Source organism: Drosophila serrata, unplaced genomic scaffold (assembly GCF_035046125.1).
Source record: "Drosophila serrata isolate PLE 108 unplaced genomic scaffold, ASM3504612v1 contig_249, whole genome shotgun sequence".
In the NCBI taxonomy this organism is placed as follows: Eukaryota; Metazoa; Arthropoda; class Insecta; order Diptera; family Drosophilidae; genus Drosophila; species Drosophila serrata.
Genome location: NW_028257147.1, coordinates 259,525 through 279,491, shown reverse-complemented (window position 1 = coordinate 279,491; position 19,967 = coordinate 259,525). Strand labels below are relative to the sequence as shown.

The 19,967-nt window shown below is 35.7% G+C and overlaps 1 protein-coding gene across 4 annotated transcripts in view; it reads left to right on the top strand.

The window, feature by feature from the left end:
* fred (friend of echinoid) overlaps nt 1-19,967 on the top strand; it is a 401,947-nt gene that overhangs the window by 277,468 nt on the left and 104,512 nt on the right. For 3 of the 4 annotated variants that reach the window (XR_015271654.1, XM_086832362.1, XM_086832361.1), the window contains exons 1-2: nt 2,583-3,250; nt 5,673-6,194. The exons of the other annotated variant lie outside the window; for it this stretch is intronic. Coding sequence is in view for 2 of the 3 variants with exons in the window: in XM_086832362.1 (XP_086688488.1) it covers nt 6,167-6,194 (28 nt within the window). In the remaining variant the exon portion in view is untranslated. Of the gene's footprint in view, nt 1-2,582; nt 3,251-5,672; nt 6,195-19,967 lie in introns of those variants that run through there. 4 annotated transcript variants of the gene reach the window in all.

Genomic DNA, 19,967 nt, shown 5'->3' with positions numbered 1-19,967 from the left:
ATTACAGGTATTTCTTCAGATAAATTTTAAGCATTTTAAAATCTGAGAAGGAAATATTTTGGTTTTAAAAATCTATCATTATACAAATATATAATATATATATGGAGATCTTCCTAAAAGAAGTTCCAAAGTATATATTTTTCTTCTTTTAAATATTCGTAATCAATTTAATAAACACATTCCTTAATCAAAACATTTCTTAATACAATTTCCTAATAAAATTCATAAACTAAACATAAACCAATTGATGACTCTAGCAACTTAAAAGCCACCTTTCTCCTCCAATTTGTTTTGTTATCCAAATACTTGGCCATAAAAATGTTGGACAAAAATATATGTTACTTTTTCCTCCACTTTTGACCACCTTCGACTAGCCTTGGCCAATGGCGTTGTTGACATATTTTTATATGTATAACAATATTTTTTTTTTTATAGACCTCTATCAAAGTTCAAAGTCTTGTCGTATTGCTGGCTTTTTATTTAAATCGAAAAAAGTTTGCACTCTGTCATACCCATCTCTCTCTCCATTTCCAGAATAGTGAAAGTATTGAGGGAATGGATTGGGGTTTACACCAAAAAAAAGTTGTAGCCAAGTTGGGAGTTTGGTTCAAAGGTGGCAGTTGTTCCCTTTTACCAGGGAAATAAAAGATTGTCTACGAGCAACTGTCAACTACAGTGGAGAGTTTTTAAGAGGGAAATGGAAATAAATTTAAATTAAATCAAATAGGAAAGTAATATAAAATATTTAAAGTATGTTTTATATTAATGTTAAGTATGTTAAAGGTTCTTCAGTGTTGTAAACCAAATTAAAACAGTCTTACATCTTTAATTCTTTCTTTTTTATTTAATCAAAACCTTATATTTATCTGCAAATGTATATGTTGAAATGTTGAACTTATTTAAATTTTATATTATATTTATATAATTTTCCTTTTCCCTTCTAAATCCCCACTGTGACCCCATCAAACACCCGACTTCGACTGCAACTACTGCTGAATGCTTTTATGACAACTCAATTTCGAAACACACTTTAGTTTTGCCAGCCTGTCTGCACTTTCCTTCAACCCCTCCCACCTTTTCCACACAATTTTCCAGTGCCTTGCCCCCAGGATGCCACCTAACCTGATCTACAAGCAAAGTTGAGGAGTTTTCGTGGGCAACACACAAAACGCATAAATTTATGTCAAACATTTGTGAGGCGTCGTCTCCACTTCCTCGAAAAAAGAGAGAGGGGGCAACAAACAAATTTATTTGGACTTTTTAACAACTTTTGGGTGTCTCTCTCTTTGGGTGTGTGTACATTTCCTGAGGTAAGGTGTTGTCAGCAAAACCTTTGTGGCATTCTCTTTCCCGTGTTCAGTTTGCAAATATTTTTTATGTGCCACGAGACACATTCAAAATGAAGGGACTGGGCCATAAACTACTCGCAAAATATCTGGGCGGAGTTGAAATGTTGGCCACTTTTGTTGATTACACGAAATATTCAAAGGGGGGGCCTAAACAATATATATAGTTGAGTTCTTTAGCGAAACGTGAGCGCCACCTAAAAGTTATATATTGCCAATAAAAAATATTATAAAATCAAGAGCCTATAGCACTCGTTGTCTACAGTATTTGGGGACAACTGTTGATTCTTCTGAAGTCCAAAGAGCCGAAGAATGCATTTGGTGAGTGCAACAAATGAACATGTTGCAGGTGGAGAGAAAGCTTGTGGTCCTGCGAGAGTCCTGCCGAGAGAGAGAGAGCGGAACGCATTGGAATCGAAACAGACTCTCTCTCTCTCTCGAAGAGTTAGCCAGGATTGGGGCAAAAAACCTGGCTAAAACCGAGCGCCCACGATTTTGGCCCCAAAACAAGATTTCGTGGCAATTCGTCTTCGTGACGTGTTTATGCTCATAAACAAGCCAGCTTCGGCTGACCCCAAAACATAAATAAACCAAAACGCAGAGAGAATGGCCATAAAATAAATAAATGGAGCAACGGATGAGGCTAAAATTAATAAATAGTTCTTAAATAATATTTTATTTGGGTCAATAAATAGTTTAGAAATATAAATGGGTTGAGATGATAATAATAACTGATAACTGGGAAAGAATTTTCATTTAAAATAATATTAGCTGGTATTTATATAAGGCTTTTATTTGTAGTTCTTCTTGCTTATGAAAGTCATTTAAAAATGGATTGCATGGGTATAAAAAAAGGTATGAATTTATATTTCATGTCAGGAAAATAAATAATTAATTTGAGACCTTAAAAATGCATAATCCTTGGCTAATTATTTAAACGATTAAACTTTCTTTTAAGTTACAATAAGAACAAATAAATAAACTGTAAATATACTAAAGATACTGCAAATATAAAAGAACATATACATTAAATATATTTATTAAAAAAAAATATTTGTATAAAAATGTACAAATTAATTGTTGAGCATTTAAAAAAAGGAGTTATGCAAATAATAGAGCATTACAAAATGTCCTTGTTGGTAAAAAGGTTTATAATCCGGACTTCTTCCATGCCACGTTATTGAAATCGAATAATTATTTATCAAAATTTATATAATAAAATATATAATATATTTCATACTTTTAGATTTCATTTCAATGAATTTCAAATCCTTGGTGATTCCAGAAAATCTTTTCTAAACATTTTTCCATCCACTTGAGCTGTAGAATCAGGCCTAGGACAATTTGCTGTACGTTTTGAGGACATCTCCCTAGAGTCCCTAACCTACCACAATAGTCCTGAGAACTTTCTCTCTCTCTCCCTATCTCTCTCGCTAACCTTGCTCTCCTTTGGCAACATGTTGCTAAAGTTTTCCCCTCTCTTTTGCTCTCTCTCTAAGCGCAGACGCTTCGGGAAAACGTGGAAAAAGGAGGCAAGACTTCGCTGTCAGGTTCGTTCGCGACACCCGAAGTGTCACTGTACTCGGGTCGGGATCGCACACACACTTCGTGGCACGGACTTCGTTCTTAAGCTAGAACAAAACCGAAATTGCAGTTAGTTGGTAAGAAGCGTTCTGCGGCAACGGGCGGCAAAGCGGAAAATCGGAAAGTCGGGGAAAGCCGAACACGCTACCGAAATGGCAAATACCTGCTAATCAAAAACAACAAGAAAATAAGAAAAAATAAAATAAAAAATTAAATATAAACGAAGAAACCTTACGTGTGTGTGCTCGAGAGTGTGGAAAAGCAGAAAAGCGGAAAAGCAGCGTTGCAGTGGCGGAAACCGCTCTGCGCCTCGCTTACATGTGCGTTTGTAATTATGCAAATTGCCGGGCCAACTCTTTCGACAATTGGCACTCAAGTGCAACTGTTGCCCCCCCTTAATTTCCTCCCATGAACCCATATATGTATATCCCCCTGACCTTGCCCTGCCGCCGGGCGACCCGCAGTGGAAATCCGCCCCACAAATGTTATGCCGCATGCATATTCATGCCGCCAAAAGCCAGAAACTGGGCCAAAACTACACAAGTGCAACAAAATACGCAAAGCTGCAAGCAGCAGAAGAAAAAAATATATATAGCAAATAGAAAATGGAAAATGGAAAAATGCAGGGCGACCCAACAACAAACAGTGACAAACAATTTCTGCTCAATTTAAAGCCGCTGCGAAAGTTGTGCTCCACTTACCTTTGCTCATCTGTCAAATCCGTATAATTTCCTCTGCTTTTCTTATATTTATTTTTGTATTTTGTACTTTTTGTTGTCGTCCTTTTTGCTCGGCAACTTGTTGTCCTTGGTCTCGGTTCTAGGATCCTCTATAGAAATCCAAGTCAGTGCCAGACTCCCAGGCTCTTTCTCGTTCTCTGTGCAAATAAAAATGCAAATAAATTATTTTTTATTATTCCACCGTGACAGCTGATTTTTTGGGGGTCCTGAAAAGGCACATTTCACAATTCCTTGTGCTTATTTCTTGGCCATTGTTATGGCTCGTTCTTGGTCGTTTTATGTGAGTCGTTGTGAGTGGTTTAGCTTAAAGTTTTGCTTACCAAAATGCATAAGCGAATTATGTGAGTTATGTCCGAGTTTATGGCTTAACTTCAACTTTCTTAAACTAAATGCACAGATTGGAGAGATTCAGTAAATTCAAAGAATAAGGAAAATCACAACAAGTGTTCAAGTTTTGTGTGTGTGTATTTTTTATTGATGTCTGGACTTTGTGACATTATGAAATATGTAAATTGAGTGAGCAATTTGTGTTTGCAGTTGTCCTCGAAGGACCAATAAATTGTCCATTTAAATCGTTTTGTGAAAATGCAAGTGATAAGACTACGTTTTGCTAAAAGTCAATTAAGATGGAAGATAGTTGTTCAACATTTTATTTTTATGGCTATAAATAAACTTTAATATGGTGAAAAAAGTGAAAAAAATTAAAGTAATTGAGAGCCTTAGTGGAGATTAACTGTAAATCTTTGAAATACTTACTAGTATTTAGGAAAGTGATTCGTTATTTATTACTAAATGATTAATTGAATAAATTTTTACAAGGTTTAAGAAGTTATTTGAAACAACTTATTCCAATAAAGTTTTAAATGGCTTTTTAGTTCTATAGTGTTAATAACTTTAAAAAAATTAAAAATAATGTTTTGAACATATTTTACTAAAAAGAATAATGAACTTAGACATAACAAATTGATTTAAATGTTTTAAAATTCAACTAGATTTATACGTTTTTAAACTGAGTATTTAAAATAGAATAGTAACATAAATTTAAAAATACATTTTCTATCTTAAAAGAACATTGCAAATAATATCTAGCTTGTTTTATGTTACATTATATATTTATATTCAATTTTAATACAATATAAATGTATTTAAATAAAAATAATTTAAAAAAAACATCATCAGCAAATTTTAGAATATATTTCGGGCAATAGTAGAAGCAAGAGAGAACAGTTTAAATAAATGTTCTTAGAATTTAAATTGTTGCTTTCCCAGTACTTCCTGTAACATAAGCCCAGATTTTCACTTGCAAAACATAATTAGTTTCGTTATACTAAACTTTCAACTAAAAATAAAAACAGGCCTCATTAATAACTAATAATTACTCAGTATTTAAGTGGGAGTGAGTGACGAGGATTTCCATTAACAATTGCTCTCGTCTCGTTTTTCTTCCCTTCCTTCCTTGTTCCCTTTGGCTCGGTTTTAAATAAATAGCCCAGCAATTGGCCGGGCTTGGCCTGGTCGGTGGGCCATTAACCATTCCGGGCTCACTGACCAGGTGAGATAGTAGGTGGAACCTAATAAGTTGGGAGCACGCAACGATGGGCCATTTTCGGGGCCGTTTTGACTGACATGTTGGCCGCTCATAAGTTGCAAACATGAATAAGACATTAGCAGCCGGTTTACATGTGTAGAAAAGCCAACTGGCAACTGGCTGGCACAATTCCATTTGCAGGATCCATCGCATTCTCTGTGTCTCTCTGTGAAAGTTATTATTATTTGGGAAATATGTTAATTTAATGTCTGGGCATGGCTAGCCTTTAGCCTCTTCTTGGCCTTCTACGTTCTTTGGGGCCTCAAATTGAAATGTCTGAGGCCTTAAATATTCATTGCCTACTTCTAGGCGCCTTCCATATGCATTTTGCATGAGCCCATCTCTTTGTCAGTGTGTGTGTGTATCGGTGTGTGTGTGTGTCGCATTTAATTTAATTGAAACATTTAATTACAGTGCCCAGGCATTTCTCGGCACTTGGCTGCACTTCAAGTGCTTAAATATTTCAAAAAGGCATACCAACAAGCATCACCTGCAAAATCAATTCTTGGACATTTTCAACGAGGAAAACTTGGAATTTAAAGTGAAAAAGTAAAAAACAATAAAGGAAATATATAAAATGGATCTCGGGATAATCGTCGGCGTGCTGCATTTCATCAAAATTGCATTGCCATTGCGACATTAAAATGCAATTTGTGCCGTGCCCCCGCTAGTGACTGTCAAACTGTGCCCCTTTTTGGCTTGAATTCATATTTTTCTGTAAATACCAATTGGCCGGCAAACAGCTGCCGCAAACGCCAGACAAGTATAAACCGAAAACGAAAGAGTTGGAAATAAAAAAAAAAAAAACAAGCAAAGAAAATAAAGTGGGAAACTCGGGGAAATCCCAGGAAAAACTGAGAGGAGAAAAAAATATATACAAAAATACATCAGCAACAACACAGTCAAACATGTCGACCATAAAGCTGCTCATTATCGGTAAGTTTTATCTCACAATTAAACAGAAACAAAAGTGGAAAAAATAAAATATAAACATTAATGAAGGCAGACTGGAAGCAGCGGCGGCTGTGGTTTTCCAGCTCCAGCTTTTCATTTTATATTTCGCATTTATTTTGATGACCTCTTCCTGAGATTTAAAAATATCGAGAATTTGTAGGAGAGTTAAGGATAAAAACATTCAACTCTCTGGCATTTTGAATGGATTTAAATGGAAGTTTATTAATTTAATTAAGCATAATGCAAATATTTATATATATTTAAAGAACTAAAGAATAAATAATGACCTCTTAGTGAGATTTTAAGTACTTTCATAAGAAAAAAAGATAAAACCAGAAAAGAAACTAAATACCCTTGCAGATTGCAATTGTGTTTTTGGTTTAAATTCGAAATATAACAAATTTTAAAATACATACAATCTCTGAATCAAAATTTTACGATATTTTTATATGATAATTTTTTTGATAAATCAAAGTTTTAAAAACTCATAACTGAGCCAAAAATGCATTAATTTTAAATTGGAAAGCTGCTTAATTTTGAATTTTAAGAAATTTAAAATTTTTATACATTTTTGACCATTTTAATGATCTAAAAACCATTTAAAAAATGTTCAAAAATTTCAAAAACATTTTTCCCTTCCTGATATAGCTAGATCGATTCGGCTGTTGATGCTGATCAAGAATATATATGATTTATGGGGTCGGAATGTCTCTTTCACTTCGTAACAAGCTTTTGACTGAAATATAAAATACTTTTCAAGGGAATAAAAATTCTTTTTAAAGGTTTTTAAATTACCTTAATTTCTTGTTAATTATTTTGACATTAAGTGCTTATATATTTTAAAATATAGCAAATACATTATCCCTAAGTTAAAATGCTCTAAAAATATACAATTCGATGTATAAAAACTATCTTTCTGTTAAGAAAATGAATAACTCTCTTCTTACTATTATTATTTTATGACCACACTTTCTATTTTCTGAATAAACAAATCTCTTACAATCTTTGAAGAACTGCCAATCAGTCTTGTCTTGGCATAAATAAATCTCCTTAAACTGAAAGCAGCTTGGCTTTTTCCGCCACTTGAGAATATACTTAAAGCCTTCCTTCCTTCCTTCCTGCTTTCCATGTTTCCGTGGGATGTAAGTCCCCTTAATTGGAAAGCTGCGCCATATGCACCTTGCATCCTTCCTTCTTCCCGCCTGACTGACTTTCACTTCCCCGAGTATTCATTTTCCATCCCCCCTGGCCCCCTCCTTGGCCACTTGTTATCTGGCCCTTCTGGCGGTTTTCATTTTTATGAGCGCTCTGGGAAATTTCACAATGCCGCAAAAGGCGTTTACGTGTGCCGAGGCGAAGCTGCAGAAGGTTGAATGAATGAATGAATGAAAATGGTCTGAGTGACCATAAACAAAAGACAGAGCCGCCCACTCATCAACAACAATATCATGGACAAAAATCATTCTCTCCTGCCGCAAGCGTTGAACAAAAATTTCGGTTAACAATTCATTTCCGCGCTTTGGGCTTCATAAATTGCTTTTATTAGGCAGGCGAAACGAAAAGTAAAAAATTACAGGGGGCAAAAAGGGGGGCGGTATATGTGTAATAATAATATACTTCAAGTTTTTGCATAACAAATAAAACGAATCAAATTAAGAGGTTATACAGGAGAGGGAGGCGAAAACGGTGTAAGGGATCTCTCTGACACACGGAAAAAAAAATATATTTAAATAATAAACAAACCGTGTAATATTAAACAATAACATTAATTTTCTATTGATGAAAAAGTTGAAATGAATAAATTGTAATTGCATATGTAATGTGCCATTGATCAAACAAAAGGGTTTTAATTCATCTTTTGTTTGAATAACTATATTTGTGTGCAGAAAGAATAATTGTACTCTTTTTTAACAGAAAAAAAGAAATTAAATTAAGCTAGTTAATGCAATCAATATGATGAATATAAAAAGTATAATCAAGTGTTATTTAAATAACAAATAAATACCTGATTTCATGTTATATTTGCCTATAGTTAATTATGAAAACAAGAACTCCTAATGAATAATGTCATAAATTTAGTTTTACTTCCCTCTTCCTCCCAGTGTAGCTCAGCCCTCGAGGCAGTGACAAGTTGTGAAGCAGGCCAGCTTTTTTTTTTTGTTTTTTTTTTTTGGTAGTATTTGGACCAGGTTCGTGGGCCAGGCCCAAAACCATGGACGAAAGTTGTTGACAGCGCGTCCTGGGCACGCAGGCAATAAAATTCAATATTTCATTAAAACGCACGTTACGCATACGCAGCGTGTGGCAGTGGCATGGCTCAGGACCAAAAACCAAACGAAACGAAAATGAAACGAAACGGAAAAAGGCAACCGCAGACTGCGTGATGTTGTTGCTTTTATCACACGCAGGTCCAACGTTCAAATCGGATTTCGTGTTATTAGCAGTGGACTCCCCTTTCTTTTCTTTTTTTTCTCCACCCGGACTCACTTTTCCGCTTTTCCCCACCAATTTCCATGCACAGAGAAAATAGTTACAACTGTAAAATGATATCAATTGGGTGGGAAATCAAGAGATTTTAAATGAATTAAATTAAGGATTTAATAAGGGGATACCCGGTTGATCATTAAACGTTTGTGTTGCATACTTTTGTGGGTGATTTTTTAATTTTTTACAGAGAGAAAATATTTTATTAAATTTATTATATTTATTGTTGCCGGAATAGAGAATATAGAGTAAAATTGTGTATCATAGTTAAACTTTTTTTGATACTATGCTTAATTTAAATGATTTATTCTTTACTTCTATTAAATCCTTTATTATAAAGTTTCTTTAATTTCCCATAAAATTCAATACATTTGACCCCTTTAAGCTAATTATTTTTTCTTATTGTGTAACCCAGTTTTTTTGATTTGTCAGACAGAGCAAACGCCGACTGAGAGTACTCGAATTTCGCCCACGAATTGAGTCGTTTGTCGCTGTGGATTTCTCACTGACATTCCCCAACTGTTGTAGTGGCTTCCCTCCCCTTTTCTCTCCATGCTCCCTCTCTCTCTCTCTCTCTATGCTCCCTCTCTCTCTCTCTCTCTTCTCTATCCATTTCTTCATCTCTGACTCCGGGATTTGGGTTTGGCTTCGGGTGGCCTCTGGTTTTCGGTTAGGCGGCTGCGACGCTGACAGATTATTTGCTTTATTATTCATAAGAACTACAGCGAGTACACCGGGGTCATGGGGGCCACTGCTGTAATTCATTGTGTTTCCGAGGGGTAACAAAGGGTAGATTGTTACGGCTCTATCACAATGAGTAAGAGTTCAGTTTTGTGCCGGAATACAAGTGCAATTGCATTGCAATTGAGTCAGATGAGTGAGTTGAGTTAAAAGGAATATGAAATTTATTGGTTGCATGAATTAAACTTGAAGTTTGTTGGGTAAATTTATGAAATTCTTGGGTTTTAAAATTTAAAATTGCACTAGAACATATTTAACATTTAGTTTTGAATTTACAAAAATAACTTTATGATAATTTTTTTACTGGGAAAAGGTTTTTTAAAGATGAAATGAGCAAATAAAAAATGTACTAGCTTTTTGGTATCTTTTGAATATTTAATTATATCTAATTAATATTTGTAACAATTTTTCTAGTTTAAATTGAAATTTGTTGGGTAAATTTATGAAATTCAAGGGTTTTAGTGATTATAATTGTATTTAAACATATTTTAAAATAATTTATTAACTTATATATATTACTTTCTAATTAATTTTCAACAGGGAAAATGTTTCCTAAAGTTTAAAAATACATATAAACAATGTACACCTTGGTTTTTGATATCTTTTGAATGTTGAATTATTTTATAATAATATTTGTAAATATTTTTCTAGCTTAAATAATTCCTAGTCTAATTAAAAGTAGAATTTTCCTAAAGTTTACTGCCATTGAAGCTCTATAAATGATTTCCCCCCCTCGATCGAATTAAAGTAATATCCATTTCTTATCAGTAAATCTCAGCATTAAATCTTTCGTAGACTTAAATCCGTATAATTCTTTAATGCCAAATGCAATTAACATACTCCATCCCATTGCCAGGCTCTCAGCCAGCTTAATGACCCCTGTAGGGGGTCTGCCACCTCTCTCCCCTCACCAAACCACCAAAATAAAAACATTTAAATGTTTAATCCACGCGCCAAATGACTTTTACAGGGTGCTCGAAAGTCCGAGCTTTTACCTCGCTCTGTTGGCTATCCAAGTGGAGTCCTGATTATAATGTAGCTACTCATTTGGATTTATTAATTGCGTCCTGGCATTGTGCGTAGCAAGTAAATTAATTAGCAAATACTTGCTTTAATAATCATTTTAATGGAATTTGTAATTTAATGCGCCTAACGAGAAGCAGAAAGAGTTTTATGTGGAGATTACGAAAGCGATTCCCTCGCCCAACTCCCCCTCTTTGGGGCCAGTCTTATTGATTTTCCCCGTAATGAAATCGCCACCCCCCACTTTTCTTCCACCCAATGTTTTACTGTCTGAGAAGTCACCGCATGACCAGACCACAATTTGTTTAAGCGGCTTTAAATATTTCAACATGCCAACTTGCCAATCGGGCCCATTTGCGAGGTGGCTTCAGGGGGTCAGGGGTCAGTCACCTTCACTCCACTCGGCCCACGAACCGGACAGTCAATCACTTTATAGAAGTTTTTTATGGCAACGACATTAATTGATGGCCAGCGGTGTAGGTGATACGAGAAAGGGGCACTCGAAAAAATTTTGAGTGGATTTTAAATAAATAATTTAGGGAAATATATAAAGTCAGGAAGAAGTGGAATTCTTTATCTACAGGACTGTTCTAAAGATCTAAGAGTTCGAAACTCCTTTAATTGATTTTAATATTTATAAAGAAATGTTTAGGAGCGATTACTTAAATTATACGAAAATTGGAATGAATCTTTCGTTCTTTTATAAATAAAATCAAATTAGAAAATGGTTAAACAAATCTTTTGTATATAACAAAAATTCCTAACTAAAATTTCAAGTTTTAACAATAATTCAATATAGAATATTGAGCTGTTTTGTAAGGAGTGTTATAGATAAATAAATAAAACTTAATTAGAAATATAAAAATTTAATAAATATATTTAAATATTAATAAATTCAAATAAAATATAACAATATTAACAATATTAAATTATAAACAACAGTTTTAGAAATAAGCACTACTTCTCAATAATTTCGAAGCAATTTTTTAAGCAATTATGAGCTAAATATATTGATAACTTATGAAATAAAATGGGTATTCTTAATTATTTCTTCGTATTTAATTCCTGGCACCTTAACTGTCACTTAAGGAATAGTTTCTAAATATTTTCAAGCCTTAATTTCTTATTAAACAAGTATCATTTTAATAGAATTTTCAGATAACAATAAAACAAGTAGAAAATTAATTTATCTGAAACAGAAAATTGTCCTGCATTTTCTCTCAAAGTGCGTAAATAAACCAAATTACGCGTCGTAAAAAAGGCAATTGAAATTGTTTTTTATTCGCCATTGCCAGAATATAATTATTTGCGTGCTTGGTCAGTTTTTTTTCTTTTTTTGCCGCGAAACTCGAACTCAAATACTTGCCGTTCGCATTTTACGATTTGATATGCTAAATAGCCGAAAAGTTGGCCATAAATTTTTAAAGCTTTCAATTATAATGACGATAAGCGGCACGTAGCCATGGCACCTCTCCCTCTCTCTCTCTCTCTCTCTCTCTCTCTCTCTCTCTCTCTCTCTCACACAATTTCTGAAAAGCAGATAAGTTCCGTGAGAGTTTTGGGGAAATATATTTTCCGGCACATTGCACACTACCACGGTTAGCTCAAAAGTGCATACAGAACACACACACACACACACACACACTGAAAATTGCATAAATTTTCCAAATCCAAAAGCTGGGGCATTGCAGAAGTTTTCCCCAACCCGATAAACGATGCAAATGCTTTAAGACTTGTCATATCATGGCAAACACACACGTGTGTGTGTGTTATCTTTTAATTAAACATGAAAGTGAGTTGGCGAGCAAATTTGCTCAAACACACTGCAAACAAATACAGAAACACACAAACAAACCGCCTGTGGCTCAACAGCGGCTGACAAACATACAAATCATAAAAAAATCAAGCAAAATAAGGCGAAGCCAAAGCAAAAGCTTAAACAAATTTTTACCCACATTCCGGGGGCCAAAGGTGAGTGTCAACGACTCGGGCGGAAGTCCTGCATTTGACAGCCGGCAAAAGTCTCCTTGTAAACTTTAAAAGGATGTTCAAAAGTTTTTCCATGAAATTTGTACAAAGCTATTAAGACAGGCTCTTTTACATGTTAACCAGGCCTAAAGATTATATAGGTAAATACTACATTTTATGTAGGGAAAGTATTAAACAATATTGATATAATACTGAAACCAATTTAATTTATTGTTTTAACATTACAAAAATTGATTTATGTATTAGCCTCTAGCTAAAATTCATAAATAGTCTTTAGGCTATATATTAAATAAAGCAAATTTTATGACACAAATATATTTCCCAGACAAATGAATATATTAACTCACTTAAATCATGTTTTACTTTCATACCAAAGCTATTTAATTAAATTATAGAATTTAATATGATAAATAAAAGCTAAAACATTATTTTCAACTTATCTATGTGGGTCATTACTGGGTTTTTCTCGGAACAATTTAAATGAAACTCATTTAAAGTTAGCCCACCCGCCGCCAGCTAGTTGTGGCTTTAAAGCCTTCGGTTTTCTCCTCCCCTTCTTTGGAGTTGAGCTTAGCCAACCAATTTAGACAAATTTCTGTTTGCTCAGTGATGAGAAGAACCCAACCGTGGCATCAGCCCACACACACAGGAGACGCACAGGAGACACGAGTTCTCTGTGTACCTTTAGCCATAAGTCCATGCCGTACAAACATGTCAACCGAGCACTAAACCACATTACGAGAAACGGAGGATATAACTCCCCCAACTTCCAACGATTTTCCACTGCTTAAAAAAAGGAAAAGAGAGAGTGTAGTAGAGAAAAACTCAAATAGCAAACGCAGACAGCATCCGACATGTGTGACAAGACAATGGCATTAGTTGCATTGAGGTGGCTGCCTCCACCATAAGTTATGAAAGTTATTCCAAAATTTATAAGATTCCACCGCCACCTGAAGACGACGACACACTCTGAGCACGTCTGCCTTTCCGGGCAATAAAAACGTGGCAAAGTTCTAAAAACAAACAGCATACGCATATCTAATTGAAGCTGAAAAACACCGCAAAGGCAAAACCCCTCGAAATGTGTACGACTTTTTACACAGACGCTTAAGCAAGTCAAAAAAAAAAGTACATATAAAAAATACTACAAGAATCAAAGGCAGCGAACAAACCGCAGACACAATCACGGCAAAATGTCCTTTGGGTGTAAAATCGATTAGGAGCTCTCTGGAGAAGCTTGGGAAGGAAGTCAATCAGCGGTCTGGGGGAAACTGCTTTCCCCCCTCAGACATCGGGGAATTACACGAAAGAACGGAACGGCATTACACACAGGTGTGTGAAGCCATGTGAAAGTGCCTGGCTAATAAGCCAGCGACATCTCAAAGATTCTCATCTCGTTTTTTGTGTCGCCGAACGACATTAATACTTGTGGAAATGGGGAATCCCATTAGTTGTGAGTAATAACGACTAAGGGATACTCATGAGGGGGGTATTTAATACAAGGATTTAACTGGAAACTAAATGTAAGTTTCCTAAATAGAAATTATCATTGGAAAAGGTATAATATATATAAAAGTCAGTCAGCTCCTGTTCAAACTTCTAATAATTTCATCACAAATTTATGGATACCCTCCATCATCAAGGGTATCAAATAAAGAACGGATGTGTTTGGCATTAGCAAAAGAATTTTCCTCGTGTTTGCTTCAATGACAGAGGGAAAAGGAAACGGAGATGTTGGTGATGTTGGGATCCTGCCTCCTTCTCCAGGCAGGATGATGTGTGTGGAGCATCAGTGGTGTATGTTGTGTAGTTTATATGCTTGGTTTACTGTAATTGCACGACAAAGTAAGCGCGTAACTGCATATTTACATATCACTCGGCGACAAGGACGAAAAACGACGACAGGGAATGAATTAAAATAAATTAAAGCATGCTTTCAGGGGCCCCCGCGCACATGTAAATAATGCAACGCAATTTTTCTCACGCATCCAAAGAGACAGTGAGCGACAATGACTCCACACCTTGATTGATATGTCCGTCTTTCGCCACTCCTCCCCCTCCCCTCAGCGGATCTTATCATACCGCCCAGCTCAAGGTGTTGAATCATTTAAGTTGTCGCTGCCATCAGACATCTCGCTTTTGATTGCACCACCCCCAAGGATGATGCTGATGAAGGATATGCCAAGTGCTGGAAGCACTCGAGTTATTACGCCAGCTCCTGGCATTCCATTCCGCATATCCTGCTTCGCTTCTCTCCCTTGCTCTCCTTCTCTCTCTGTGGGAAAACCAAATCAATTAGATACATGAATCTGGGAAATGCCTTGAGAAAAGCCCTGGGATATACAACCCCTTAAGGGCTGATGATTAAAGTGCAGAGTGAACTGACCCCAGAGGCGAAAAGCTTCAAGTACCAGGAGGTTTCAAAATAATGCATAAATTAAAGCAAAGTAAGAAATAATTAACCAAGGTAAAAGTAGAGAAAGATGTTTACAAAAAGAGTAGTAAATTTAATTCATGGAATAATTTACAAATTTATTAAAGCAAATTAAACAAATATTACCCAAGCTTTTCTTTACTTGCAAATTATTTTCTGTAGCTTTGTTTAGTTAATGGGAAACCAACAAGTTATATAAAGACAAGTATTCATACACACTGGTTTTAATTCCCTTCAAGAGGAAAAGGAAAAAGCCAAAGCCAACGCCAACGCTTGCCGACTTTTCCTACCCACACATTCAAAGAGATAACACGAGCTCCTTGCATTTATATGGCACACATACACACAACATATCGCACAACTTTTACACCGAAGTGGAGAGAACATAAATTATGTGGAAAACTATTGCCAAAGCGAAAAAGGAAAAACCCCACTGAACAGAAAAACAAGAGCCAGGCCAAGAGCAAAGAATTTGGAATTTCCACCGAACTGAGTTTGCAGCACCTTGGTTACCTTTGTCCACTCTTTATCCGTTCTTTGTCCGTTCCCATTTCTGTGTCAGGTATTTTCCTTCCCCCTTCCCCTCCCCCTTCGAGTTTCCACCTCCCACTGTCAACTGTCAACTATACACTTGTCTTAGTTACGCAGTCCCCCTGCCTTCAGCTTTTCCCGCCCTCATATGCTGCTCTTTAGCGGCGGTGGCTTGTTAATCCACATACAAATATTGCGCATACGCCCCGTGAAGCTGAATTAAATAAAAGAAACTTGTGGGGACACTTGGGAAAATTTTAGTTAGAGTTTGGTATTGTTTAAAGATAATATTTAAGTTTTTTATTTATAGAAAAAATTAACATTTTGACTTTCTTTTATTGATAGGTAACTTATGAAAATATTAAGTATTCGCCCCGTGAAGCTGAATAGAATAAAAGAAACTAGTAGAAATACTAAGGAAAATGTTAGTTAGAGTTTAGTATTGTTTCAAGAAAATATTTAATCATTTTATTTGAAGAAAAAATGTGCATTTTCACTTACTTTTATTTTGTGGGTATATAATGATAATATTACGTATACGCCCCTTGAAGATGAATAACAAAAAAAACTAAAGGAAATGTAGTTTGAATTTAGAATTATTTACAGATAAGATCATAGGATTTTTTTTGTAGAAAAAATTAGCATTTTGACATGATATATGTAAATTCTGAAAAAATTGCTCATACGCCCCGTGAAGCTAATTGTAAAAAGAAACTTACAGAAACACTAGGGAAAATTTTAGTTTGTGTTCAATATTGTTTAAAGATAATATTTAAATATTTTATTTGTAGAAAAATTCTGCTCTTAATATGATATTGGGAAATTCTGAAAATATTGCTCATACGCGCCGGGAAAATAATTGAAGAAAAACTTACAGAACCATTAATGAACTTTTTATATTACGTTTTGTTTTATTTAAGTATAATATTTAAGTTTATTATTTGTAGAACAAATTTAGTATTTTCACTTGCTTTTATTTAGCAGGTAAATTATGATAATATTACGTGTACGCCCCGTAAAGATAAATGCAAAAAACCTTGCAGGAACACTAGGAAGTTTTTGAGTTTTGTTTTATTTAAAGAAAATATTTAAGTATTTTATTTTGAAAAAATATTTGTATTTTGATTTTCTTTTATTTTATAAGTAAATTATGAGAATATTACGTATACGCAGCTTAAAGACGAATGAGAAAATAACTTGCAGGGACACTAAGAAAATGTAGTCAAACTTCGTATTGTTTTAAGATAAATTTTAAATTTTTTATATCTGAAACAAAATCAGCCTTTTGACTTATGATTGAAAATAATAAGTATACGCACTGTGCAACGCTTAGGAATAATCTTTAAATAGATATTTTTATTTTTATTTCCAAGAAAGATAAATTCTAAAACAATATATTAATTGATATATGTTATATAAATACATATTTCTTGCTACCCTTTCTTATATTCTTTTTTTCGAGTGTGAGAATGCAGGTTGCAACTAGGTGAGCTTTGTTTAGTGTTGTTTTTTTTGTTTTGTTTTTTGCCCCGCACTTTTGTTTTATTAACCCAATAACTAAATGGGGAATATGTCCCCTTTGGAGGCCCCCATTCTATGCTCTCCTCTTCCGTGTGTCAGCCTAAGGCAAAAGTTTAAGTAAAAATGAGTGGAATGCGGGTGGCTTTGTCTTTGTTTTCCGTGTTTGTTTGCTCCACTTGTCAACTGCAGTGGAATGACACTGTAAAGTTACCCTTCCTCTAAAGCCTTATTATAAATATATATATACGGATGATATATATTATATATATACATTTTTGTTGCCAGCTACTTATCTAACACCTTTGACTCTATTACGCGGCAGGACGCACGCGTACCTGTCATGGCAACCCATCAGAGCATGGCTCGTCGGGATTTTAATTAGCGCCAGATGCAACAGGAGTGAAAATTCTCCTCATTTTCGTTGCTGGCAGGATGTCCAGTGCAGAGAGTTTCCTGCATGTCCTTGCTTCACACCGTTTTGCCTGCTCGCTGGCTTGGTAAAACGTTTTGGCCCCAAACTCCTTGCCCCTCTTCGTTGACACGCTCTTGTCGCTCATTATCCTTTATGAATTTTTCATAAATGCAGAAGCAGCAGCAGGAGCTGCGAAAAAGGAATTAAATGCGAGAAGTCAGAGCAGCGCGCGAAGGAAACTTGAAGCAATTGAAATTTTTCTTCCTTTTTTTTTTGGCTTTCCTGGCAAGGATAATTTCTTAAACACGTGCCGGGCAAGCTAATGCCACAAAAGGCAAAAAGATGCAGGGAGGAGAAGCTAACCCAAATTAGATTTAAGCAACTCCACTGAAGTGTGGAGCGAGCGGGGAGGATGGGAGGAGGAGAAGGATTGTAGGGGATTCCCCTTAACCTTAGCTCTGCCAAAGTTGCCCCAAGGTTCGTGGAAGGATCCAACAGCTTGGCTTTTCCCTTTCCTCAGCCACGTGGCACTGCATTTTTTATTACAATTTCGCACTTTTGCAGGTCTTTTCTTCTTGCGAAGGTTAAGCAGGTGACCAGAAGGGGGATTCCCGAGGATATTACCACCTGTTCCAGGTCCAGTTTGTCCTTTTTTTTGAAAGCTACTTTCTATGCAAAGAAGTATTTCTGTTTCTTATTATTTGACAAGGATAAATAGTTTTAGTGAGCAGTTAAAAATAAGAGTTTACTTAAATCACAGTGAAGTATTTAATAATATTTAAAGACTCTATTATTAAACCAAATAAATCTATAACCTTTTTTTACTTATGCATTAAATAAGTCTATTTCCTTTCCACCAAAATGTTTTTACATTCTTGATTGCCTTTCTTATTAACTCCTGCCCTGTGACTACCTTTCTTATCATTTTCCCAACTGTCTAATTGTTTTTCCTTTCCGTTAATTGCTTCCTATGGGACCTTTTAATTTCCAGGGTATCTCTGAGTTGCCATCTTTCTCTCCAAGGACCTTTCTTTTTGCCGCAGACCCTGGCTACAGCTACAGCACAGATTTGTTTCCTATCCGACCGGTGCTGTGCATAATTTCTTTTTGTGCAAATTGCAGCGCTTAGTTTTCCGCATTTCCCTGCGCCCTGCGCCTTTTTCCTTCCCATTCCAGTTGTTCTTCTGCTTTCAATTAGAATGAGCAGCGCGCGGCAACAGTTTGTCCTTAGTCCTTTTTCCAAGAGAACCCCCCGGCCCCCCTGTAGCCCACGGCAATTGTCCTTCGCTTGTAAGTTGAATGCTAAATCTGCGGCAACTTCTTTGGGTTTTCCAAGGAGGCAGTTGCACTTTTGTTTCGAGTCGCTGAGCCGTGCTCTCTCCACGCTCTCGACACTCGACAGTTTTTGGCCCCGGGGCCCAGACGGATGCTCCTTGCCATAACTAAAATAAGACACTCGTTGGCTGCTCTTTCCACCAGGTTTTCCCTGCATTTTCCCTCTGCACATCAGGGTTTTTTTATGCAGCCTTTTGCCACACAATTCTCACAATTTTCATTCTCGAGTCTCGCCTCTATTGTTGTCTTTCCTCAGCCGCCACTCGAGTGGCACTTTTAACATGGCATATATGCCGATATAAGGTCCTGCAGGAAGCTCTCCTTTTTATACCCTTATTGGGAATGTTGAAATATTATAAAAGAAATATAATACTTTATATTTTAGATACTAATTTTATAAAAAAAAAAATAATAGAAAAGACTTGTATATCTTTCTTTTCCTGATAAATTGATTTAAATACATCTAGATGTGTTTCTAGTAACCTTAAATATCTAAAATATTTAAAATACTTCCTATGCAGAGTATTCAAATCTTTGTTCTACATTTTATTCATATTTTATTGTTATGTCTTTAGCTGAGAATAAGAGAAAGGCCTCTTGCTGCATTGTTTGCTGTCTGCTGTTGACTATTCTAGGAGTCTTAGTTCTTGGATTGTCTCGATGGCACCTTGGCAACCGCTTTCCTTCGACATTTCATAATCTCTCTCCTCATCCGACCTAGCTCTAAACTTTAATTACAAAAGGACAAAATGCAGCGGTTACTGCGTCAACATGGGGAGGACCTTGTGCACTTGCACCTGGCTTTGGTGGCATATTTCCCTTTCCCACTTTTGGCACTTCCTTTCAGGATGGGGACTTCCTTCCCCTTTTAATTTCTCAGAACCTGCAAAAGCGATGACAGGCAGCGTTCGCCAAGCGCGTTCGCACTTTCGCTTCAAAAGTTTTTCTCATCATAAAATCCGTGCCAAAGGCTTTCTTTGACAGTTTTAGAAGGCGCGAGCGTTTTTAATCAGTCGCATGAGTCTTGCGCTTCGCTGCGCTTTACAACACTTTTCCCGGCGCCCACTTTGCGGTACTCGGTTTTCCCAGATTTCCGCTTTCCGGCACCCAGAGTCCTTTGAGGGAAGGCGTTTTGTGTGTGTGCAGATTTGTGGTTTATTATTGAATATTTGGGATTAGGTTAGCTTTTGGGGAACATTTTGGGGGCAGTTTAGCAGAAAGTTAATACAGGAGAATAGGATAAATAATTTCATCAAATAGAAATGTAATTCAAGTATTTTAGATC